Here is a 26054-nt window from a genome sequence, read left to right on the forward strand (position 1 = left end):
AGGGATGGAGTACCATGACTTTTATAATTTACTTTCAAGTAGCTTAGGTAGAAAAGAATATATATGTTTGTGTATTTTGCTTATAAATAAATAAATATATATATCTCCATTTTGCTTACCTATATACATATAATACATAAAAGCAAAATGAGCAAAAAACACACCAAAGTATTAACAATCATAAATCTAGGTGGTGGGTTTATGAATTCAATATAGTCTAACGTTTTGTATATGTGAAAATTGTAATAAAAAGTTGAAAAATCGAGGGATGCCTGGCTGGTTCAGTCAGTGGAGTGTGCAACTCTTGATCTCAGGGTCTTAAGTTCAAGTTCCATGTTGGGTATAGAGATTATTTAAAATAAGAACTTCTTAAAAAGTTGAAAAACTGAAAGGAAAATGGAAAAAATATTAGCCAATTATTTATATTACATTAAATAATATAAATGCTTTATTTATAGAAAAATGGAAAGGAGTAAAGTATTTGCTTAAGTAGTTGCTTGAATATGCACAAACTCCAAACATAAGAAACTAGTAACAGTTCATTTCTTGGAGGGTGAGGAGAGCCGTGGTAAATGAGCAAATGAAACAGAGAAGAAAAAGCCTCCTAAAATTTACTTTATATATACAGAATTCTCTGACTGCATTATCTCTTCAAAATATTACATTGAAAAGTAATGTTGACCATATTTTTACTCACTGCATGTGGTTACTGTGAGTATTAAATGAGACAATGTATATAAAGCTTTAGTAAGTGCTTGGCATTTGGTCAAGATTCAATAAATGTTATCTAGTCCAGCTGTTGAAGTAAGAAAAAATAAATCTTCAGTATTAATAGTCCCATCTCATACTTACAAGTTAATTTTAATCTACACCCTCAATAGTTAGTTGTGCTCTCCAGAGGTGATTGCTTATTTGATGTGGTCTGAAATGGTAGGGTTTGGAGCCAACAACCAAGAAAGAATTCTTGAGATGTCTTCTGTGCAAAAAATGTGTATAAGATTTTATTTATGAGAGAAAGAAAAAAGAAAGAGAGAGAACAAGTGGGGGGAGGGGCAAAGGAACAAGCAAGCTCCCAGTTGAGCATGGAGCAGATATGGTGCTTGACTCCAGGACCCCAATATCATGACCTGAGCTGAAGTCAGATGCTTAACTCACTGAGCCACCCAGGCACCTCAAAAGGTGTTTTATAATTTCAGTACCATGGGGACAGGATCCATGGGCAGAAAGAGCTGCACTGAGGTCATATGGAGCAGCCGATTATATACTTTTAAGTTCAGAGGGGGTCAGGGATTGCATTAAGTCTCTAAAGAATTTTGGAAGCAAGGTTTCCAGTACTTTGAATAGGCTAGCTATTGTTAGGAAAAGATCATTTATTACTGTTTAGTAAAAACTCAGTCATGAGACCCTTCAGAAGTGTATCAGTGGGCTATATGCTTGGAGGATGATTACCAACCAGTATCCTGGGGAACAGAGATAAAGGAAATTTCCAAAGGAATTATTTTATATATTAAAGAAGACTTAAGGATTCAAGGGGGTGGGGATAAGATTGCCTCTTGCCCTTAGCAAAGTATTAACACTGAGGCAGCTGAGTCCCTAGAGGAAGGTCATTCGGTCTGTTTCAAGGACTTGTCAATTGTAAGTAGTAAGGAAATTTCATTTTTCTTTTGCCTTTGTTTCTCACATAACCTATGGACCTGAATTCCAAACATCACTATCAAATTTTGTACCAAAAGATTTTTCTGACTGGTGTAAAGCAAGATTGAAATTATTTTTCCTTGATAAAATGAATGATATTTGAAATATATGATTGCTAGGAAAACGGTAAGGGCACCACAATTTAGCAAGCTCAGCAGCCTAGACTTTTAGAACACTCAAGGTCATTTGGACCTAGATCTCCCACTTCAAATAATGCACTGTTTGGATATGTGGGTGGCTTGGTCAGTTAAGCATCTGACTTCCACTCAGGTCACGATGTCAGGGTCCTAGAATCGAGCCCAGCATCCCTGCTTGTCCCTCCACCCCCTCACTGCCCCCCATCCCCCGCTCATGTTTGCGCACGTGCTCTCTCTCTTACACACACTAATAAATAAATAAAATCTTTTCAAAAAAGAACACACAGTTGTTTGACATAACCATTCTTGCTGTCAGACTATTGCTATTATATATCTTTAGTCAACCAAGTATCTCATCATAGGGCCTGTGAACCACCTCTTCATGAAGAAACATGCTACCTGACTTGACAGCAGCACACCATTCTGCTAAAACACACACAAAAAAACACAGACCCAGAATGGAGTCATTTATGCTGGGCCAAGTCACCAAACTGGGGCTTAATATCCAACTAATTGCACTTTTAACCTCCCCCAGAAATGTGGTTTTAAATAGTCAGTCTGGAATTTACTGGCCAGCACCAATGAGGTAATACAGGCCTCTCTCCATCCCCCAAAGGAAGATGAGATAATCAACCTAATAAGACGCCCCACTCCCCCTACCTAAAAGGTGACCTACTGGAGAGAATCCTTTGTTCTGTTTATAACTTCTTTGTCTTGCTTTTAGAAACGTTTCCCTTCTGTACCCTAATTCATGAATTAGGCAGCATGCATCCTTCTACTTGCTAGATGGCATGCTGCCTAATTCATGAATCAATTAATAAAGCCAAATAGATTTTTTAAATTTACTTGGTTAAATTTTTGTTTTAAAGATTTTATTTACACAGAGAGAGAGGCAGAGACACAGGCAGAGGGAGAAGCAGGCTCCCCACAGGAAGCCTGATGCAGAAGGCGATCCCACAACCCAGGGACCATGACTGGAGCCAAAGGTGGATGCTCAACCGCTGAGCCACTCAGGTATCCCTAAGTTTTTGTTCTTTAATAATTCCTATCATCAGAAGTTGTTACCATCTACCCTTAGTGAGCCAAGGTATAGCCTCACAGAGTTACTGAAAAGATTAAGTCAGGTATAAATGATAATAAGCACTTAGTGATCTATTAAGGCATCTTTTTAATGTATAGCATAGTGATCTATTCCAAGTAACATTATTAGCCATCATTACTATTACTTTAGAGAAACTAAAGCTGTTAAATTAACAATTCCTTTGAGAAGTTTTAAGTTTTGCAGGCGCCTGAACGGCTCAGTCAGTGAGCATCTGACTCTTGATTTTGGTTCAGGCTGTGACCTCTGGGTTGTGAGATCCAGCCCTACATAGGCTCTCCACTCACCGCAGAGTCTGCTTGTCCTTCACCCTCTACTCTTCCCCCTCCCCATGCCTGCACATGCATGCTCTCTCGCTCTCTCTCAAAAAAATAAAGAACTTTTAAGTTTGTATTAGATTAACCCTAAAATTCATATCAATTCTAAGACAAGGATTCTCCCTTAGGCTTGAGCATGATCCCAGTCCTGAGATTTACCCCACGTTAGGCTCCTTACTCAGTGGGGAGCCTGCTTCTCCCTCTCCCTCTGCCACTCCCCATGCTTGCACTTGCTCTCCCTGTCAAATAAATAAATAAATAAAAACTTAAAAAATTGTTTTCAGATTAAAAATAACTAAATAAGGGTGGTTGGGTGACTGAGTTGTTTGGGCATCTGCCTTCAGCTCAGGTCATGATCCCTGTGTCCCAGGATAGAGCCTCACATTAGGTTCCCTGCTCAGGAAGGAGTCTGCTTCTCCCTCTCCTTCTGCCTCCCCCTTCACGCGCACGCACACGTGCACTCTTTCTCTCTTAAATAAATAAATAAATAAATAAATAAATAAATAAATAAATAAATAAATAAATAAATAAATAATATATTTTTGAAGATAACCAAGTAACAATTCATTTCCCAAAACAGCTATAGTAGATATTTGCTACCTGTGTCCTTAGAGCAGTCCTTTTTTGAAATCAGGCAAAAATCAAATAAAGATTTAGTAATAAATTACTGTAAATAAAGATAAGTTGTTAACAAAAGAAAAACTGAAAATATTCTGTACCTGTTTAGCCAAGCAGTGCCACTCTGAAATACCGTATTAGTTTTAGAATAATGCATGTCTGGAGCACCTGGATGGCTCAGTTAAGCAGCTTTCTTTTGGCTAAGGTCCTAATCCTGGGGTCCTGGGACTGAGTCTCATGTTGGGCTCCCTGATCAGTGGGGAGGCTGCTTCTCCCTCGCCCTCTGCCCCTCTTCATTCTAGCTCTCCTCTTCTCCCTCTCCAAAAAAATAAATAAAACCTCAATAAAAATTAAAACAATACATGTTTGTATAAAGTTAACACATCTATTAATCTGTTTTAAAAATTTCAAATAGGGGTGCTAGAGTGACTCAGTAGGTTTAAGCGTTTGCCTTCTACTCAGGTCCCGACCCCAGGATCCTAAAATCAATCCCTCATGGGGCTCCCTGCTCAGTCGGGAGCTTACTTCTGCTTCTCCCCTCTGCTACTCCCCCTGCTTGTGCTCCCTCACTGTCAATAAATAAATAAAATCTTTTTTAAAAAATGAAAAAAGTCGGGATCCCTGGGTGGCGCAGCGGTTTGGCGCCTGCCTTTGGCCCAGGGCGTGATCCTGGAGACAGGGGATCAATTCCCACGTCGGGCTCCCAGTGCATGGAGCCTGCTTCTCCCTCTGCCTGTGTCTCTGCCTCTCTCTCTCTCCGTGTGTGACTATCATAAATAAAAAAAATAAAAAAAATAAAAAATTTAAAAAAAAATGAAAAAAGTCAAATAGAATCTAAAACAACCAAAAATGTAAAATATGATCTAGACTTATCTTTTCATACACAGAAGACAACAAAATATATATGCACAAAAGCACAAAAGGCCACATAAAACCAAAGCCACACACACACAAAACTTGATAGTGGTTAGCTTATTAATAAATAAAAAAGGCTGCTTATTATTCAACTAGTCATTTTATGGCCTTCATACCACTTAAAAAAAAAAAAAAAAAAAAACGGGTAGCCCGGGTGGAGCAGTGGTTTAGTGCCGCCTACAGCTCACGGTGTGATCCTGGAGACCCGAGATCAAGTCCCATATCAGGCTCCTTGCATGGAGAGACTGCTTCTCCCTCTGCCTGTGTCTCTGCCTCTGTGTGTGTGTGTGTGTGTGTGTGTGTCTCATGAATAAAATCTCTAAAAAAAAAAAAATCACTATAAAATTTATCTAAATCCAGTCAGTGAAACTGTAGACTGATAATCCTGACCAAAGTAATTAAAAATCCCACCAACTTAAAAAAATTAATAAAATAAAATAAAGTAAAAATAAAAATCCCACCAACTGGAGAAAATACTTAGCTAACACCTAAGTCTATGATGTTTAAATAAATGTTGTCATATGTACAATATTTTTTAAAGATTTTATTTATTTATTCATGTGAGACGGGGTGGGGCAGACACATAGGCAGAGGAAGAAGCAGGCTCCCCACAAGGGAGTCGGAGGTGAGACTCGATCTCCGGACTCCAGGATCATGCCCTGAGCCCAAGGGCATGCTTAACTGCTGAGCCACCCAGGCATCCCTGTACATACAATTTGATTTCCATCACAAAACTAATATAATCAATAAGAAAATGAGATTCAGGGGCCCTGGGAGGCTCAGTTGGTTGAGCATATGCCTTTAGCTCCAGTCACGATCCTGGCGTCCTGGAATCGAGCCCCACATTGGGCTTCCTGGCTCAGAGGGAAGTTTGCTTCTCCCTCTCCCTCTCTCTCCTCCTTCCTGCTCATGTTCTGTCTCTCAAATGAATAAATATTTTTTAAAAGAAAGAAAATGAAAAAAAGAAAAAGAAAATGAGACATGAAAGCAGTACTTTTTCCACTGACTTTTCATAATTACTTCAACCTTTTAAAAACACTCACCTAAAGAAAAAAAAAATTCACCTAGGTGGCTCAGTTAGTTAAGCCTCTGACTTTGACTCAAGTCATGATCTCAGGGTCCTGGGATCTAGCCCTGTATCTTAGTTTCCTGCTCAGGAGGAATCTGCTTCTCTCCCTCGGCTCTTCCCCCTCCCTCTGCTTCTGCACTTTTGTGTACTCTCTCCTCTCTCTCAAATAAATAAATAAAATCTTAAAAAAAAAAAATTCACCTAAAGAGGATTTTAAGTATAACTGACATAAGCTGTGTATTAGTTCCAAGTGTACAACACAGATTCAATATTTGCATGTATTGTGAAATGACCATAGTTAACATCATCTTACAGAGTTCCAAATTTTTTTCTTGTGATGAGAACTTTTAAGACCCACTCTTTTAGCAGCTTTCAAATATGCAATAGTGTTATTAACTGTAGTGCCTATGCTGTATCTTAAAAAGATGCCTTAACTTAAAAATAATTTAGGTTATGTTGATGAATACCCAGGCAATGAAATATTCTTTGAAGAAAATTCTAAAAGATCTGGCAACAGCTATAATACTTCAACTACAAAATAGTGTATCTATGTTCAATAAGCCTGGTTAAACTTTGTTGACTGTTTATATTTAAGAAATGTCTATCAAGATTCTAATTCCTACTCTCAATTAATCAAAAATCTATTGAGAGGCAGCAAGGTGGTGCAGTCAGGTGGAACATCAGACTCGTAGCTTCTGCTCAGGGCAAGATCTGGGGGTTGTGAGATCCAGCCCCACCCTGAGCTCATGCTCAATGAGATTTAAGATTCTCTCTTTCTCTCACTGCCTGTGCCTTCTGCTTGTGTGCATATGCACTCTCTCTCAAATAAATAAATAAATAAATAAATAAATAAATAAATAAATATTTTTTTTAAAAAAAGATCTATATGAACATCTACTATGTCAAGGTGCCTGGCTGATTCAGTCTGTAGAGCATGCAACTCTTGATCCTAGGGTTGTTAGCTCAAGTCCCATGTTGGATACAGAGGCTACTTAAAAAAATAAAATAAAATCTGTTAAAAAAAAAAAAAAAGGAAGAAAGAAACATCTACTATGTCTTATGCACAATGCTAGACTCAGTAGCTGGTTTTAAAGATTTTACAAGGGAAAGGCATAACTATAAACAACATCAATGTTACTGCTTTGAATGTTAATGGTAATTCCTATTGATAATGGTATATTTAAGGTGCTTTTCTGTTTATGGAAAAACAACTGTCTCGGGGAGTGGGAAGCATGGTAGGATATGGAAAGACTGTTAAGGAAAACTTCTTTAACAATTTTGCCTGGACTGTCCAGATACTATTGTTTTTACTGAGATTTCAATGCTGCAGGACTGAGAAGATTAAAAAAAATGTTTAACATATTATTTGATCCATTCATATTTAGTGCCTATTATATATGACACAGTCTTGGCAAACATGCTCACAATTTATTTTAAAATTACGTATAGTACTACAAAACCAGTAGTTTAAATTTTGGCGTGAATTCTTTCCCCCAAAATGTTTATTTTTCCACCACTGCTTTTTTTTTTTTTTTTTTAATTAATTTATTTATTTATTTATGATAGTCACAGAGAGAGAGAGAGGCAGAGACACAGGCAGAGGGAGAAGCGGGCTCCATGCACCGGGAGCCCGATGTGGGATTCGATCCCGGGTCTCCAGGATCGCGCCCTGGGCCAAAGGCAGGCGCCAAACCGCTGCGCCACCCAGGGATCCCCTCCACCACTACTTCTTATTTTACCTCCCCCCAACTCCCTCTCTCTCAATGAATTAAATAATAAAATTTAACAATATCTACAATATTCCAAAATGCCTTAACCTCTGATAGATTCCATTTTTTAATTCATTTTATTTCCAAAATAAATAGCACTGAACAAATTTTACTAAGTAAAATCACGTGGTTTCTTTAATGTGGCCTTAACAACAGAATGTGTAATTCTCAACCTTAAAAGTCAGGGTATTTTCTCTATATCAAGCATTCTGCCATTACAAAACCTATCGTATAATAGTTATGCGGCTACTTATTACAGAAAAAAAATTCTACTGAAATTACTTAAATTTGCAATACATGCTCATCTTTTCTATTCTTTCTTTGATGAAAAATTTTGGAGCCCTAGTAATAATCCAAATCATACAAAAATCTGTCTTTCTGACAAAATTCCACTTACACATTTTAGTAAATGTTGCCTTAAGATAAAGTCTGCAATACTATTATTTATATGAAAAAAAAGCATAATTAAATTAATAATTAGTCATTAAACTGTAAATCATTTTTCAGTAATCCATAACATAACTGCCCATGATAGTTACATTTAAAAACTTAAATGGTTGCTTTATAAGGAAAACAAAAATCTAAAATGCTATCCTGCTTTAGAAAATGCTGCTATGGGGGCAGCCTGGGTGGCTCAGCGGTTTAAGTGCCTGCCTTCCACCCAGGGTGTGATCGTGGAGTCCCGGGATTGAGTCCCACATCAGGTTCCCTGCATGGAGTCTGCTCCTCCCTCTGCCTGTGTCTCTGCCTCTCTCTCTCTCTCTCTATCATGAATGAATAAATTTAAAAATCTTAAAAAAAAAAAAAAAAAAAAAAAGAAAATGCTGCTATGATGGGAATCCCTGGGTGGCTCAGCGGTTTAGTGCCTGCTTAAGCACCTGCCTTTGGCTCAGGGCATGATCCTGGAGTCCCAGGATCGAGTCCCGCATCGGGCTCCCTGCATGGAGCCTGCTTCTCCTTCTGCCTGTGTCTCTGCCTCTCTCTCTCTCTCTCTCTCTCTCTCTCTCTGTCTCTCACGAATAAATAAAATCTTAAAAAAGAAAAAGAAAATGCTATGAAATATTTTTATATGTTCATACTATTCCATAATCAAATGAGCCCACAGATCTTAAGTGTATCTGTTCTTTGCTAAGGACTATGTTATGCTGTGAAAACAAAGGTGAGGAAGAAATAGTTCCTGCTCTCAAAGAACTTAAGTCTAGTGGAAACAGAGACAAGAAAATAAGCAATCACAATGGAGCATAACAAGAACTAGTAAAGGTAAAAGTTAACACCAGAGGATTCTAAAACCTTAAGATTAGTATTATAGTCTAAACTTGTAAATTCACATAATGCTCCTCATAGAAAGTGATGTTTAAAGTGCCACCTAAAGGTTGAATAGGACTTCAATAGGCAAAGCATGCTGAGGTAGGGTCAGTGCAAGGAGGACAGAGCAGAAAGAAGAAACAATGTAGGCAGGCAGAACCTTAATTGCAGGAGGGAAGAGAGAGAAAGATGGGGAAAGAGAGGGGTGAGGAGAGACAGGAAGAGGGGGACCAGAAGCAGGGAGGTGGGGGGGGGGGGGGAGAGCATGAGCAGTCAGGGATTACAAGTAGTTTAGAATCACTAAAATATAGTTGTGTATGACTGGGCCAGAGTGGAAATGGTGAGAGGATGAATGCCAAGGAATGAATAAAAAATGTGAACAGGGAATATGAAGGACTCTGGCATGCTGAGAAGTAGGGACTTTATCCTACAGGCAACATGGAGAAAAAATTAAGACTGATGACATGGAAACCAGTTAGGAGGCAGGATGATACTAACTATGGCTACAGTAAGGATGGAAATTGAATGAGCTAGTAAAATGAATACTAGGATTGAATGACTAATTGAGAAGAAGCCTAGGAGAGGGAAGAGACAAGAATGATAGATAGATTTCTGGCTAGATAACTGGCAAGTTATTGGTGACAGTAACTAAGGAAGTGGTGGAGGAAATGCTGATCATCAAATTGTTCCAGATATTCTGTGATTTAGAGGCCTGTGGAAAATCCAAGTGGAGACACCCTGATTAGATCTAAGGGTCCGGAAGTCTAGAAATTCAGAAAAAAGATGCAGAATCACATCTTAATGGAAAGTAGGTCCTAAAGCCAGTGTGTTAGGCAAGAACTACAAAGAGTAAAAATTATCTTCAGAAATCCTGTAGGAAGCCTCCCACTAGTAAAGATACACCATCTCTTTTTTTATTTCAAGTTTTTCTATTAAATTCTAGTTAATTAACATTTTTGGTAAAATTGTTTTCAGATACAGAGTTGAGTGATTCATCACTTATATATAACACCCAGTTATCATCACAAAGGATATACCATCTCTTCATAAGCCAGTCCTCTAGCACTAGAACAACTCTATTCCTTAGTTGAGTACTAAATAATAACTAAGTAGAATAGTGAAAGAATTACGTTGAATTTTTAAATGTTTTTAAAACATTTCCTAACCTTTAGTTGTGTACTTTTTTGAGTGAAAAGTATATATGATGCAAATGAACTACATTTAGCCTTTAGTGTAAAGAGATGGTAACTGAAGTCATAGTAGATAACAAGATACAAGGAGAGCATATTAGTTTTCTACTGCCTCTGTAACAAATTACCATAAAGTTGGTGGATTAAAACATCAATTTATTCTCTTATAGTTCTAGAGCTCAGAAGTCCAAAATAAGTCTCACAGGTTAATAATGTGTCAAGCAAGACTAGGCCAAACTCAATCCTACCTGCAAAGTCCCTTTTGCCATCTAAGGGAATATTCACAGGTTCTGAGGATTAGGACATGGATGTATCTGGGAAGAAGGGACAACTATTCAGCCTATCACAGAGTGTATGCAAAGAATAAAGGCATTAGTTATTCTCTAGTTCTTAAATTGGATGATGTGCACACATGAATTCACTTTGCCATTACACTTCCTAAAATATGTTACATATATTCAAGTGTATATAAAATATTATACAGTATAAAACATTTTTAAAAGAATAAAGAGCTATTAAATCAAATGAGAAATACTGACAGTTCAAGGAATAGGCAAAAGATTCTGGGACACTCAAAGGTAACTGAGGAGGAGGAAAGCCAAAGTATAAGTCAAAGGAAGTATCTTTCAATAATGAGAAAGTCATCTCTTTGGATTGCAAAGGTCACATAAGATAAGGATTGAGAAGAGCTTATTAATTTAGCAACAGGGTCACTGTCGACCTTGATGAAAGCTATTTACGTGGAATGGTGGATGCCAAAAATAGATTGCATTGAGCTGAAGAGTGCAGGGGAGGTCACAATCTGGAAAAAGCCAGGTGCAGATAATTCTTTTATACACTCATGAGTAAAATATGTAAATAAACAAACAAAATCCAGGTTGCTCTCATAATCCAGGAAGAACTAGAATCTATGAAAGATTTATGAAAGGAAAAAAGAAGGTAAGGAAGAAAAAAAAGAACAAAAAGGAAAAGAAAAACACCACAAAAGAAAGAATAGGGGCGCCTGGATTGTTCAGTGGGTTAAGCATCTACCTCCAGCTCAGGTAATGATCCCAGGGTCCTAGGATGGAGCCCCACATCAGGCTCCTGGCTCAGCTGGTTGTCTGCCTCTCCCTCTCCCCCTCTCCTCCCGCCACTCATGCTCTCTCTCACTCACTCAAATAAGTAAATAAATAGGGGGATCCCTGGGTGGCTCAATGGTTTAATGCCTGCCTTCAGCCCAGGGTGTGATCCTGGAGTCCTGGATGGAGTCTGCTTCTCCCTCTGCCTGTGTTTCTGCCTCTCTCTCTCTCTCTGTGTCTCTCATGAATGAATAAATAAATAAATAAACTTTTAAAAATAAATAAATAAATAAATAAATAAATAAATAAAATCTTTTTTAAAAAAGAATAATAATGATGTTGATAACATTATTGTTATAATTTATCAGGCACTTAGCATACACCAGGCACTGCTGTACGGACTTTATATACTTTATGAAAGAGAGATTATGATGTCCATTTGTAAAACAGAAAACAGGCACAAGGTAGGCAAAGAGCTAGAAAGTGGCATAGGCAGGACTCAACTATAGGTGGAACTGACTCCAAAACATGTTCCTAACTATACTAGACTGAAATGTTTGACTGGACTGATACATGAAGTGAACTACAAAAATTCAAGTATGAGGCTAAGAATATAGCCTGGCAGCACGGTTAATATTAGGAGTTAATATGTCTATCTCTGGAAAGCAGTTTTTCCTGCAGTTTAGGTCAAGAACACTAGTAAGAGTTTATTAAGGGGACTGGCCAAATTAACAGTTTGAGCTTGAAGTCGAAAGACTGAATTTGAAACCAAAGTAAAAATCTGAGCCCTAACGAGGGGTCACTTACAAGCAGTAACTAAGACATACTTAAACCATGAACTTCAATCAGCAACAGAATAATCATGTTTTAAGTCTCAAAGGAAGAGGAAACCAAAATTTGTAAAATAACCTCAGATGCATGTTATAGCCATTCTAAACCAACTATGCACTAAACTCGTATGCTGAAACACATTAATAAGATGGAAGACTAAGCTACCACCGTATGAACAGTCAGAGATGACAGTGGGACAGGAACAAGAGGCTAGGGCAGCCCAGGTGGCTCAGCGGTTTAGTGCCGCCTTCAGCCCAGGACGTAATCCTGGAGATCCGGGATCGAGTCCCACGTCAGGCTCCCTGCATGGAGCCTGCTTCTCCCTCTGCCCCCTCTCTCTCTGTGTCTCTCATGAATAAATAAATAAATAATCTTAAAAAAAAAAAAAAGGAACAAGAGCCTAAAATGCAGCTGTAGGAAAAAAAGTTTTAATTATCTTTGAATCATTCAGGCAGTACCAGTAAAGAGAAAATATATGCTCAACCCAGAGAATCAGATCATAAATTACCAGCCACCAGCCTTACCTATCAACATTCTCAAATCCAAAGGAAAATCTGTAAGTTGATCTCTAATTGTCAACCTTGGATGTCATCTACCTAGTACATAGCAGAGCAGTATTCTGCCGTCGTGAATTTCTTAAACATGAAATTTACAGAAGAAACCATCTCTTTCTTAGAGAACTTATATTATTTTTTAGTTAAGTGAGTTGTAAGACCTAAGTTTCCCAATCCTTTGTCATGTCCCTCAGAGTAATGGTGAATGAGCATATTCCAATAAATGTGAATTATTTACAAGCCTGGGAATAAACTATAATTGTCAAGAAATCATCTAAACTGATATCATTCATTTTCATGATATGGAATAACATACCTAAATCAATTACCTCAGTGCCTAAGTGCTCAATAAATAATAGCTATTAGAATTCTTATTGTTAGCACCCTCCCTCCCAAAAATCAGTTATAGAGACCCTTGAGTTATAAGGAAGCCTATAACCAACACCTTCCGTGCTCATGTCACAGCCTCTTGGCCTCTTTTTCATTTGCTACAGCTATAGAAACTCAGGATTCAGGTTATCAACCAACATTCCTTGTCGAGTGAACATTATGACTCAGATCTTCAGGAGCACAAGTATAGCTCAAAGTACATTAGAGTTAATAATACTTTCAACCACAGGTGAATGACAACTGTGGATAAATGTTCAAGCGTTCTATCTTTCAAATAGACAATACTGAGGGACATTCTGTATTTTCTCAGGAAGTTCCAGGGGAACTGAGCCTCTATCGCTTACAGAAGCAACTTCAGTATCACACTTTATTCTTCCTTCCCTGTTTCCTAAACTCCTCATTTTTAGTTCCTATGTCAACTCAAATAAATCACCTATACTCATAACTCTGCCTCAGACTCGACTTTAAGAAATGGCAATCTGGGGATCCCTGGGTAGCTCAGCGGTTTAGTGCCTGCCTTCGGCCCAGGGCATGATCCTGGAGTCTCAGATCGAGTCCTGCATCAGGCTCCCTGCAGAGAGCCTGCTTCTCCTTCTGCCTGTGTCTCTGCCTCTTTGTCTCTCTGTGTCTCTCAGGAATAAATAAATAATATCTTAAAAAAAAAAAAAAAGACAAGGCCGATCCATAAGACCCAAGAAACGACCATCTAGCCTGTGCTTGAATACTTATATCCTACACATTCATCTCCAAAGCAAATGTTCCAAAAAACATCAAGGCAGATGTTCCCAGTAAAAGCCTGTAAAAATGCAGTCCTTTGGAAGTAGAAAAAATTACAAATATTTCTGAATGAATGAGTAAACCCAGCAAGCAAAATTCCAGAGTTCCTTAAGGAAAAAGGTAAAAAGGAGAACCTGGGTTACCTCAGTCTGTGAAGTGTCTGACTTGGGCTTAGATTACGATCTCAGGATTCAGGGATCGAGCCCCACATCAAGCTCCATACTCACTGAGGAGTCTGTTTCTCCCTTTCTTCTCCTCCCCCTGCTCCTGCACTTTCTCTTTCTCATATAAATATATAAAATCATTAAAAAAAAAAAAAGGTAAGAAGCCAGCCTACACAATATATACACACATTATTTGTTCCCTAAAGATCCCTAAAGATATCTCAATATAAAATATTCCTGTTCTTAATTTTTGTTCAGGAGGCCTAGCTTTCATTACACCTAATTTCCAATGTCATATATATATATATACACACATATATATATAGGTGTATATATACATATATATATATACACACACACATACACACACACACACACACATACAAGTAGAATTACAAAGAATGACAATATCATAGTAAACCCTTAGGCTATTTACTCTCACTAATTATTTCTCCTAACATTTTTGTTTTATTTTTTAAATGATTTTTATTTTTTAATTATTTATTTATTTATTCATGAGAAACAGAGAGAGAGAGAGAGAGAGAGAGAGAGAGAGGCAGAGACACAGGCAGAGGAAGAAGCAGGCTCCATGCAGGGAGCCCAACGTGGGACTTGATCCCAGGTCTCCAGGATCATGGCCCAGGCCTAAGGCAGGTGCTAAACCACTGAGCCACCCAGGCTGCCCTTATTTCATTTCTTTTTTAAGATTTTATTATTTATTTGAGAGAGAGAACAAGCAGGAGGGGCAAAGGAAGATGGAGAAGCAGATTACGCACAGAGCAGGAGGCCAGACACAATGGCAGGCTCTGATCCCAGGACCTTGGGATCACGATCTGAGCTGAAGGCAGATGCTTAACTGACTGAGCCACCAGGTGCCTCTCCCCAACATTTTAAAAACTTGGTACCAAAGAAAAGGATGTTCTGTCCCTCCCTGCAGTATGTGCACGCTCTCCCTCTCTCTAAAATAAATCTTGGGGCATCTGGATGGCTCAGTCAGTTAAGCACCTGCCTTTGGCTCAGGTCATGATCCCAGGGTCCTGGGATTGACCCCGCATCAGACTCCTTGTTCAGCAGGGGCCCCACTGCTTCTTCTACCTCTGTCTGCAGCTCCCCCTGTTCGTGTGCTCTTTTAATCTGTCAAATAATTAAAATCTTTTAAAATAAAATAAAATATTTAATAACAACAACAAAAAAAGGAAAACAAACAGCCCAATTAAAAAATGGGTAAAAGGGATCCCTGGGTGGCGCAGCGGTTTGGCGCCTGCCTTTGGCCCAGGGTGCGATCCTGGAGACCCCGGATCGAATCCCACTTCGGGCTCCCGGTGCATGGAGCCTGCTTCTCCCTCTGCCTATGTCTCTGCCTCTCTCTCTCTGTGACTATCATAAGTAAAAAAAATAAATAAATAAATGGGTAAAAAATACGAACACTTTCCCAAAATTCGATATCATTAGCCATTAGGGAAATAAATATAAACCACAATGAGTTAGCTATCACAGAAATACAAATCAAAACCACTAGATACCACTTCACCAGATGATTATAATAAAATAGTAACAAGCGTTAGCAAGGTTGTGAAGATGCTGGAACTCTCATTCCCTGCTGGTGGGAATATAAAATGGTGCAGCCACTTTGGAAAGAGTCCAGCAGTTGTCAAAAGGCAAAACAGAAAATACAACATTATCCAACAATTCAACATTTCTGTATATTCCCAAAAGAATAGAAACATGTCTACACAAAGCTTGTATAAGCATGTTTTATAGGTCATTATTCATAATAGCCAAAAGCAGAAACAACCCCAATGTCCATCAACTAAGGGATAAATAAAATGTGGTATGTCCATACAACAGAAAATTATTTAACAATAAAAAGGAATAAAGCACTGATACATGCTACAATTTGAAAACATTACGCTAAGTAAAAGAAGCCAGTCACAAAAGATCATATGTGATTCCATTTATAGGAAATGTCCAGAGTTGGCAAATCTACAGAGACAGAAAGTAGATCAGTGATTGCCTAGGGCTGGGAGAAAGGAAGAAACAGGAAGTAATAGCTAGTGGGCATAGAATTTCTTTTTGGGATAATAAAAATGTTCTAAAATTGATAATGAATGGTTGCACAACTCTGTGAATATACTAAAAACCATCAAATTTTACTTTATGTGAATTTTATGGCCTATAAATTCTATCTCAATAAAGTGTTATTTAAAAATCACAATGAAGGGATGCTTGGGTGGCTCAAACATCTTATTTTGTAATGGGGTGAGCACTGGGTGTTATACTATATATTGTGTATACTATGTACTATATATATATATATATACATATACACACACACTAGGGTGTTATACTATATATTGTATATACTATGTACTATATATATATATACACACACATATTATATATAAATTCAAAGTGAATTTAAATTAAAATTAAAAATCAAATAAATAGGGCAGCCCGGTGGCACAGTGGTTTAGTGCCGCCTGCAGCCCGGGGTGTGATCCTGGAGACCCGGGATCGAGTCCCACGTCGGGCTCCTGCATGGAGCCTGCTTCTCCCTCTGCCTGTGTCTCTGCCTCTCTCTCTGTGTGTCTCTCATGAATAAATAAAAATCTTTTTTAAAAAAAGTCAAATAAATAAACAAACATCGACTTCGGTTCAGGTCATACCTAGGGGTCCTGGGATCAAGCTCATGGGAGACTCCACGCTCAGTGGGGAGTCTGCTTGTCTCTCTGTCAGTACCCCACCCCATTGTTTGTGCTCTCTCTCCCTCGAATAACTAAATAAAATCTTTTTAAAAACATAAAAAATAAAACCCACAATGAAGTATCATTATACATCTACTAAAATGGCTAAACTAAAAAACACTGACAATATCAATGTCAATGAGGAGGCAAAGCAACAAAACTTTCATACATTGCTGATAGAAGAGCAAAATGGTACAACCACTCTGAAAAACGTTTTAGCAATACCTTGTAAAGTTAAATATATACCAATGACCCAGGATTCTCCCTCCTGGGTAGCTACTCTAGAGAAATGAAATCATGTTCACATAAACTCCTATACACAAATGTTTATTGATTTGACAGTTTATTTATAACTGTCAAAACCCAGAAATAATCCAAAAGCCCTTCAAGGAGTGAATGGATAGATTATGGGACACATCCACACAATAAAATATGTACTACTTAGCAATAAAAAATGATAACTAATGATAAACACAACAACTTGGATAAATCTCATGCTGAGTGAAAGAAACTAATCTTCACAAGACTATATACTGAATGGCTCCATTTATATTACAGTCTCAAAATTACAAAACCATGGAGATGAAGAAAAGATAACTTACTGCCAGGGATTTTAAGAGTAGGGAGGGATAACATGAGGGAGTCTTTTGGGGTAATGAAGTCTTTTGGTACCCTGTACCCTGAATATTGTGGTGATTACACAAATCTATACATGACATGTATTAAATTCTAAAAACTGTTCCCCGAAAGGAAAAAGTGAATTTTTCTTTATAATTTTAAAGATAAAAATTTTTTAAATTCCAACTTAAGAGTCAACTTTTTTTCATTAATTCAATTTTAGCTAAGTTATCAACTCTGATAATCTCATTTAGTTAATAGTACAGTATATAGCTCAAAGAACAATACTGGCAAAATGGAACCCATCCTCAGGAGTACCAAGAGGTAGAAAAGCATTAGGAAATCTGGTGATAAATTAATAAAGGGTAAAAAAAGAAAAAAACAGATATGTTAAGCCTGGAGCACAGACTCCAGGGGAGAATGGGTAATGACAAAGGTTTTCAATTATCGATCTGCAAGGCTAACATGTGCATGGGGGTTAGAATTTTTCTATATAGTATTAAAGGGAAACATCATTTACCAATGAATTTAAAAGTACAGATGGTTTTCTAGGGCTACCAAAAATTCAGCATTTATTCCTCAATTGTTAGATAATAAAGAAACAGGAATTTCTAGAAATTTTTGCATTAAACAAAAGGTCAGGCAGGATGATGATCCTACAGTTTTATCCCAACTCAAACACTGTATGAATCTATGGACTATAACTTCTAGAGTTAACCTAGCAAAGTAGAAAGCAATGAACATCTAAAAAGGTAATCCTTCCTGTCAAAATATCACCTGTCATTGAATAAAGGTAAAAATTATAGAGCACTTTGAGTTCCAAATTTTTAAGAAGACTAAATAAATATAAAATCTTAACAAAAGCCATATTGAGAGCTATTTTATTTCCCCAAATCTGATTTGTCCTAAGAATAATAAAATTAAATTCAAATTACTAATGCCTAATTAAATATAATTTCATTAAACTTAAAAGACAAAAGTTACAAATATAAATTTCATGCAAATTTCTATAAGTGTAGTGAAGAAATCTCCTGAAAAAGAAGTGCTCTTTCCACACAAAAAGTGGTAGTCCTCAAAAGAGCCAAAACATCTGCATTCACTTTAAAGCTCATCAAGACAGACTGACATTTTTAGGAGAAGCATATGGCTTGCTGAACAGTCATCTAGAACAGGATCTTTTGTCTAGTAAACCCTATTCAAGGACCATTTACTTATGTATGGAGTGGCTGAATAAAGGAAAGAACATATTTTCGAGTCCTAGAAGACACAAAGAAATAAACTCTTCATCTAGCTTTGTTAAGGATATAGCAAAACATATCACAAAAGCAGCCACATCTTTACTCTCAGAGACTACGCTCTCAACGTCTGAAACAATTCTATGAAAACACTGAAACAAAAGAACTCTAGAAAAGTATGCAACTTTCTTAGAGAACTATATCTAGCCAAAGACCACCTCCCTAAAAAAAGGCATTTCCATTTTAAAGGATAAAACACTTTCTTCTTAAAACTTCGAAGGGCAGAGTTCAACAGCTGCGCTATATTAAACCTGAGCCCTTCCAAAAGGAAGAACAAGAGTCTCTAGAGAGCAAGTAACATGGCCTGCTTTCTCCAAAATTATCAAAATGCCTGCTCTGCCTCAAAGGAAAATTTCTCCAAGAAAAAGCCTCCATACAGTGTATCGGAGAAAAGCATAAAACTTAATTTAGATTAGGGAAATATGCAAAAATGGAATTTTTCTTTGTTTCTGGAAATCTCCACCAACCCCCCCCCACCCCCAAGGAAAAATGCGTTTTGTAAGTCTTTAAGATATAGCATGGAAACTATTTTAAAACTCACCAACAGTAGTTTCCAGCCCTAGCTTCCCATCAAAATCACCACAGAGCTAAGCCTCAACCTAAATTTACTGAACTACTATATATTGGGGCCAAGGCATTTGAATTTTTTATGCACACACAGGGGATTTTGATGCACACCAAGGGTTTAAAAACCACTAAACTGATCATAATGCCATAAAAGAAAAAATGAAGTCTAATGAATAAAGACAAAAATAAAAAGGTCATATTTGACAACTAACTAGTTCTAAAGAACCCAAAATTGTATTCACCTATCCAAATAACAGAATGAAAATTTGAAATAAAAATTCTAAAGCGCACTCATGCCACTACTTAAAAGACAAAAGACAAAATAGTTTGCTAAAATATCCAAATTTTTAGATGAAAGTCGTTGTGAAGAATTTGGCCACTCCATAATTCAGGTATCATAAGGTTCCACCAGGGTCTTTGGATACTGCAAACTAAAAAAGAAAAGTTATAATAAGAGCTCATGTATTGTATGTAATTATCTGCCAACCTTAAAGTTCAAGGTTTTAATCACAACAATATAAATTTCAACCATCATCCCAGCTTCATTAAGCCTACTTTATTTTACACAAAATCCTAACAGTTTACTGGCTTGGTATTCAAACTCATGATAAATGAAAAAGGGTAGTGAAACTGCTAAAGAGAAGCAAACCAATCAAAAAAGGACACAAAAACACTATTAAAAAGCAGACAAAAGAACTCATAAAGTATAGCAAACACTTGATAGTTTTTAAAGGCATCAGCATACAATAACTTTCTCCTAATGATCACTGGAGTAAGAAATATATGTTCTGTTTACCTTGCTTAACACATATCACACGCATTTTGTTTAACAGGGTAAGAAAGTATAATAAGCAAGTCACATATACAAAGTTTCTCACCAAAAAATAATTACAAAACCTAAAGGAAAAGAATAAAACAAAAAAAGTAGCTCTCATTGTATAAAAGGCACAGTGAAAGTGCCTTCACAGTGGAAGTGAAAGTAAAGAGCATCAGATAGTTTCTCAAATAAACACATTTGCTAAAAGAAAAACAGAGAAAACACTCAGGTTTTAATTTACTATTATCAGGGATCCCTGGGTGGCGCAGTGGTTTGGCGCCTGCCTTTGGCCCAGGGCGCGATCCTGGAGACCCGGGATCGAATCCCACATCGGGCTCCCGGTGCATGGAGCCTGCTTCTCCCTCCACCTGTGTCTCTGCCTCTCTCTCTCTGTGTGTGACTATCATAAAAAAAAAATAAAAAAAAAAAAATTTACTATTATCAGACCTATATTTCTCACTACTGAAGTCAACATGTTCCTTTAGACTGCCTAAACCAGACTATTTCCTAGTAATGCACATTTTAAAATCTGTTTCCTCATCTGCTATGTTTCCTCATCTGAAAAATAAGAACCTTGGTTCATAGGATTACTGTGAGGAATAAATAAGATAACACAGGTAAAGTACTGGCGCAGTGGCTAATATACAGTGAGACATAAATGTCAGCTATTAGTAATTTGTGCTCAGAACAAATCCCATAAAAATGATTCTCAATTTTCATCAAGGTATATATTTTTTAGAAGCTTTTCCATTTGAAATTGTTTTATTCTATATTCACCCCATCCCAGAAAACATGTATTACAAGGGAACCAAACTGTTCCTTCTTTCTCCATTAAGTCCAGTGTAACATTAACTTTTTAAAATTTCATGTGAAGTGGCTTACAGAATGCAAATTTAATAATCACATTTAGTTACTCTTATTCCTAAAAAGTACTCATGTTCCATGAATATCCTTTCCCAAATAAATTCATTTCCACTTCTTTTTAAAAATTTGAATACAGGGACTCCTGGGTGGCTCGGTGGTTGGACACCTGCCTTTTTATTTACCCATTCATGAGAGACACAGAGAGACAGGCAGAGACATAGAGAGAGAAGCAAGCTCCCTGTGGGGAGCCTGATGTGGAACTGGATCCGGGGATTCCGAGATCATGCCGAGCCAAAAGCAGATGCTCAACCACTGAGCCACCCATACGTCCCTATGTGATAAACATTTACCTGTTGTTATTTGTGAGCCATTACATGGGCACCATGAAAGATACAAAAATAGGTATAAAAAAAAAAATTTCCAGCTCTCCTAAAGCCTGTGGCCTCACTCAATACTGCTAAAAACTGCTCATTTACAAGTATGTATGTATGTATGTGTGTACGTGTAAAAAGGGGTTAGTATAGGTTGTTTATGTTGAGGCAACCAACAACCCAAACCTCTTTGTAACTTACAACAAACACTTTATATTTTATATAACCTGTAAGAATCAGCTTCTAGCTTTGCTCCATGTGATATTCATTTCAGGATCTAAGCTAAAAGAAAAAAAAATCCCACCTAAAATGTCCATCTCATAGGCAGAGGGAAAAGGGACATGGCAAAACATGGGACAGCTCTAAAGCTTCCGCTTGACATGGCATATTATTGCCAGTAATATTTCATTGGCCCAAAGAAATCGATTAGCTAATGAGGTAGAGATGTATAATCCTGTCACAGAGAACACAAGCAAATATTTTAAATAATATCATCTACCACAATATCTATCATGAAGATTAAAGAAAAAAAAATATTCAGATATTGGAACCAATAATAAAAGTAGTGTTTATTTAGGCAAGGTTTACTATGTGCCACTATTACTATTCTAATATTTATTAGTATTAAAATATTTAACTCTCCTAAGAAGAATTTAACAAAGATGTCTACTACTGAAGAAAACAGACCAACTATGGATATTTCTTAATGAGGAAAATAAGCAAAACAACGAAACCTATTAGAAGGTATTTTCGGGGTGCCTGGGTGGCTCAGTTGGTTAAGCGTCCAACTCTTGATCTCACTCAGGTCCTGATCTCAGGGTCATGAGTTCAAGCCACACCTTGGGCTCCATACAGGGTATGGAGCCTACTTTAAAAAAAAAAAAAAAAAGACATTTTAGAGATATTTCAAGCTCACTAAACTTGGCTTTGATATGTTTCAGAGACAACAAAAGTAGCTGCCCTTCAGAGAGGAATTTATCCAGCTTATCTGAAGTAGAAAGAAGCCAACACCTGGTTTTATTTTTATTTCTTTAAAGATTTTATTTATTTACTCATGAGAGACATAGAGAGAAAGAGAGAGGCAGAGACACAGGCAGAGGGAGAAGCAAGCTCCATGCAGGGAGCCCGACATGGGACTCGATCCTGGGTCTCCAGGATCACACCCTGAGCTGAAGTCAGCGCTAAACCGCTGAGCCACCCGGGCTGCCCATGGTTTTAAATATCCTAAATGTTTCTCCAAATTGAGCTGAGACAGTTTCCCAGCAAGGTGTAATATACACAGAATTCTGGTCAACCTTAGGACTGTCAACTTTACCACATCTTACTGGAGGTTCCTGGAGACTCATAATTTCATACTGGCTTATCTAATGCTGGAAAAGGAAATAGGGAGACACAACACAGCCCCAGATAGGAGCACAAAATAAGCCTCACAAAAAAGATCCATCCATACACTTAGTTCCCACAACAGTCATTAATACCCTACGCAGACCCTAAGGAACTGTGCTTGAGGTAAACACGAGACTCAGTTCAAAATGAGAAGTGATAAAACAGGGCTAGATAAGTATCTGTAAATAGGTTAAAGAAAACAAAAACTACTGTATCAAGCATGGAGTCCAAAGTATTGCTATTTGAAACAGAGCACCAGTTTATCGAGCTTTTAGATTAAAATCCTAAATTGTTAGCCTTACTGTGGACAATTCCATAGAAAAGTCAGGGAAAGTAAGAATACATGTAGGCTATTTATCCAGGTTTCCCCCCCTTCTCATTCAATCCAGAGAAATGAGAAGCATGTGGAAACTGAGACACTCTAGAGCATGAGCTCAGTAACTAGATCAAGCGAATCATCTACACTATTTTTTTTTTAAGATTTTTATTTATTCATTCATGAGAGACAGAGGCAGAGACACAGGCAGAGGGAGAAGCAGGCCCCAAGCAGGGAGCCCAACGTGGGACTCGATCCCGGGTCTCCAGGATCACGCCCTGGGCTGAAGGCGGCGCTAAACCACTGAGCCCCATCTACACTGTTTAAATAATTTTTTTTTAATTTTTATTTATCTATGATAGTCACAGAGAGAGAGAGAGAGGCAGAGACATAGGCAGAGGGAGAAGCAGGCTCCATGCACCGGGAGCCCAACATGGGATTCGATCCCGGGTCTCCAGGATCGCGCCCTGGGCCAAAGGCAGGCGCCAAACCACTGCGCCACCCAGGGATCCCTGTTTTAATAATTTTTAACCCTTATGTATGTTGGGTTTTTTGGTTTGCTCTTATTTTTTACTGATATACTATAGTTAATTTCATACAAGTTAATGTAACTGCTTCTTTCCTTCTACTGATAATTCTTTTCTTCAGTTATTTTTTTTGTTCACTACTCCCCTTCTTACCAAATGCCGGATTCTATCTTCCTCATTTTACTCAAGTGATCTGAAATGTTACATTGCTTGCAAATGTTTTATAAGCATTACAATAAAATGAATTTTAGATTTAGATTATCCCATTAATTGGTGCTTTCCTTTTAAAAAAAAAAAAAATAAAGGTTGTATTTTATTTGACAGAGAAAGCACAAGCAAGGAGAGTGGCAGGGAGAGTGAGAAGCAGTTTCTCTGCTGATCAAGGAACCAGACACACGGCTTGATGCGCAGCTGCATCCTAGCTAGGACCCTGGGATCATGACCTGAGCAGAAACCAGACGCCTAACCCACTGAGCCACCCAGGCACCCAAAATGGCTCGCATTCCACCCACAAACTTTTCAGATCATTACTTTCAAATCATAATGGAAAGAGAAAAATTAAGAATGAAAAGTCAGGGACGCCTGGGTGGCTCAGTGGTTGAGCGTCTGCCTTTGGCTGGGGCCATGATCCCAGGATCCTGCGATCGCATCCTTCATCAGGCTCCCCATGGGGAGCTTGCTTCTTCTCCCTCTGCCTATGTGTCTGCCTCTGTCTGTCTCTCATTATAAATAAACTTTAAAATTTCCAAAATGCAGTACCTTAAGTTCAACTACAACAACAGCTGACAAAATGGCTGTGACCTAAGCTTAGATATACAGTCTTGTCTTCAATTAGCCACGCACCAGTGGATCCTTCACATTTATTTTGAGTTCTAGGGCTACTGTGAATACATTATTAGTTGGGAGTGCAAAATTTATCTCCATAACGTCTAGGAGAACAAGAACTAACCTGGATCACCTCTCTTAACAGCCTGACTCAAACCAGCGGGGCATTTTACTTAGAGGAGCGCTTAGCCGTCTTCAAGTTCCCCACATGTAGAATGGTTGACTACAAACTTGTTTACCTTTCCTCAATCTTAGCATCCTTATGTTTGAACGACTACACTATGTGTATATCTACTACTGCCTTCAATGCTTCAATGCTTTTCGTAAGCCACCCACCCTACACACCCAGAACACCCTCTTCTCCCCACCTCCCCAACACCCACCATTTAAACCCCTAAAAAAAAATCCTCTCCAGTTAACTCTCCTTCTAATTCTTTGCAATCCCTTTATATTTTAATATAATTAGCATTTGACTAGATCAATTCCCAACCACTCCCAACTGTCCATACAGTCTTTCCAGGTCATTCTAAGCACTTAGGGTAGTCTCTCCAGAGCCTGCATAAGGATATTCAATATACACACCCTGGTTTCTAATAAGCAGCGAAAACAGCGATAAAACATTATTCTTTGCAGACAAAAATACTAGAGTGTGTGTGTGCGTGTGTGCGCTGCTGCTGCTGCTGCTGCTGTGTCAGTAACAAAGTCAGGAAAATTCGGAACAGGGAAACCGAGAATGAAGTGATGCAGTCGAAATAAAACCACCATCACAAAAAAAAAAAAAAACACAACGCTGCAAAGCAGAACGGTAACAGCAACAATCCCTGAATCACGGTGGAGCTTTTAATAAGATTCTGGAGAGGAAACACCCCGACATCACCACCAGCCTTTTAAAGATTACCTTCCAAAGATTACTGCCAGGGACAGGTCCACTAACCATCAATTCCGGCCAAGCGGTCTGAGGAATAAAACAATCTTTCTGCACAGAGACCCGCTAATACCACCTAAAGCCGAGGAGGGGAGAGAGGGGAGAGAGGGATGGGCCTTCCCACAAGGAGCGGAGGGATGGGCCCACAGGTGAAAAACGGAGGAGCGCGCAGAGCAGGCGGAATGAGGAGGAAGACTCCTCCCCTCCTCTGGGGGCGAGGGCTCGGCCCACAGCCCCGGAGACAACCCCACCCCGCAGACCCTCTCTCACAGCTACAGGCCGGGAGCTTCCACGAGGCCATGCGTCCTCCGCCGCCGTCCCCGCACTCACGCCCCCACTCGCCGGGCCAGCGCCCCTGAAGCGCGGCTAATCCCAAACCCGCCTGCCCTCTCCGGACCAAGGGGTCAGCGGAGAACGCCTTCCCCGAGGCCTTCTCCCGGACCCAGTCAGCAGAGACCTCCGCAAAAGTGGGAAGACCCCAGAAGCTGGAAGAAGAAGAAGCCTCACAATCCCGTTACCTGGTAGGAACCCTGGAAACGGAAACGGCGGCTGCAGCCGCGGCCCTTTTCCCCCACAGCATTCGCCTCAGCGCCGCTGACATTGAGACCGCCGCCATCTTGCTGCAGGCTAACGCCAGGACGGGTCTCCGGAAGGGACAAACTTCCTTCGATCTCAAGCCTCTGCAACTGCCGCGTCCTAGGGTGTCCTTTTTTTTTTTTTTTTTTTTTGTCTACTTACTTCATTTCTGTTGGGCGCTTCGTTAAATACTGCAGTTTAGAACTGAGGTGAAAGGTTTGATTGAAAGAAATAAGAAGGCAAAAGGATGGGAGAAAATGCAGTAGTGCATTAAGTGTAAATACCACTTCCATAGAGTGGAATCCTTGTTTGTTGTTAGGACTGGTTATTTG

The 26054-nt window shown here is 38.6% G+C and overlaps 1 protein-coding gene across 1 annotated transcript in view; it reads right to left on the bottom strand.

The window, feature by feature from the left end:
* The window catches only part of NDUFS4 (NADH:ubiquinone oxidoreductase subunit S4), a 114457-nt gene extending 88646 nt beyond the window's left edge, over nucleotides 1–25811 (bottom strand). Inside the window, exon 1 of the mRNA XM_026017033.2 lies at nucleotides 25665–25811. Within this exon, the coding sequence (XP_025872818.1) occupies nucleotides 25665–25762 (98 nt within the window). The 5' untranslated portion in view covers nucleotides 25763–25811. The remainder of the gene's footprint in view (nucleotides 1–25664) is intronic.
* Between the last annotated feature and the right edge of the window lie 243 nt (nucleotides 25812–26054).

Source organism: Vulpes vulpes, chromosome 4, assembly GCF_048418805.1.
Source record: "Vulpes vulpes isolate BD-2025 chromosome 4, VulVul3, whole genome shotgun sequence".
NCBI classification, from domain to species: Eukaryota; Metazoa; Chordata; class Mammalia; order Carnivora; family Canidae; genus Vulpes; species Vulpes vulpes.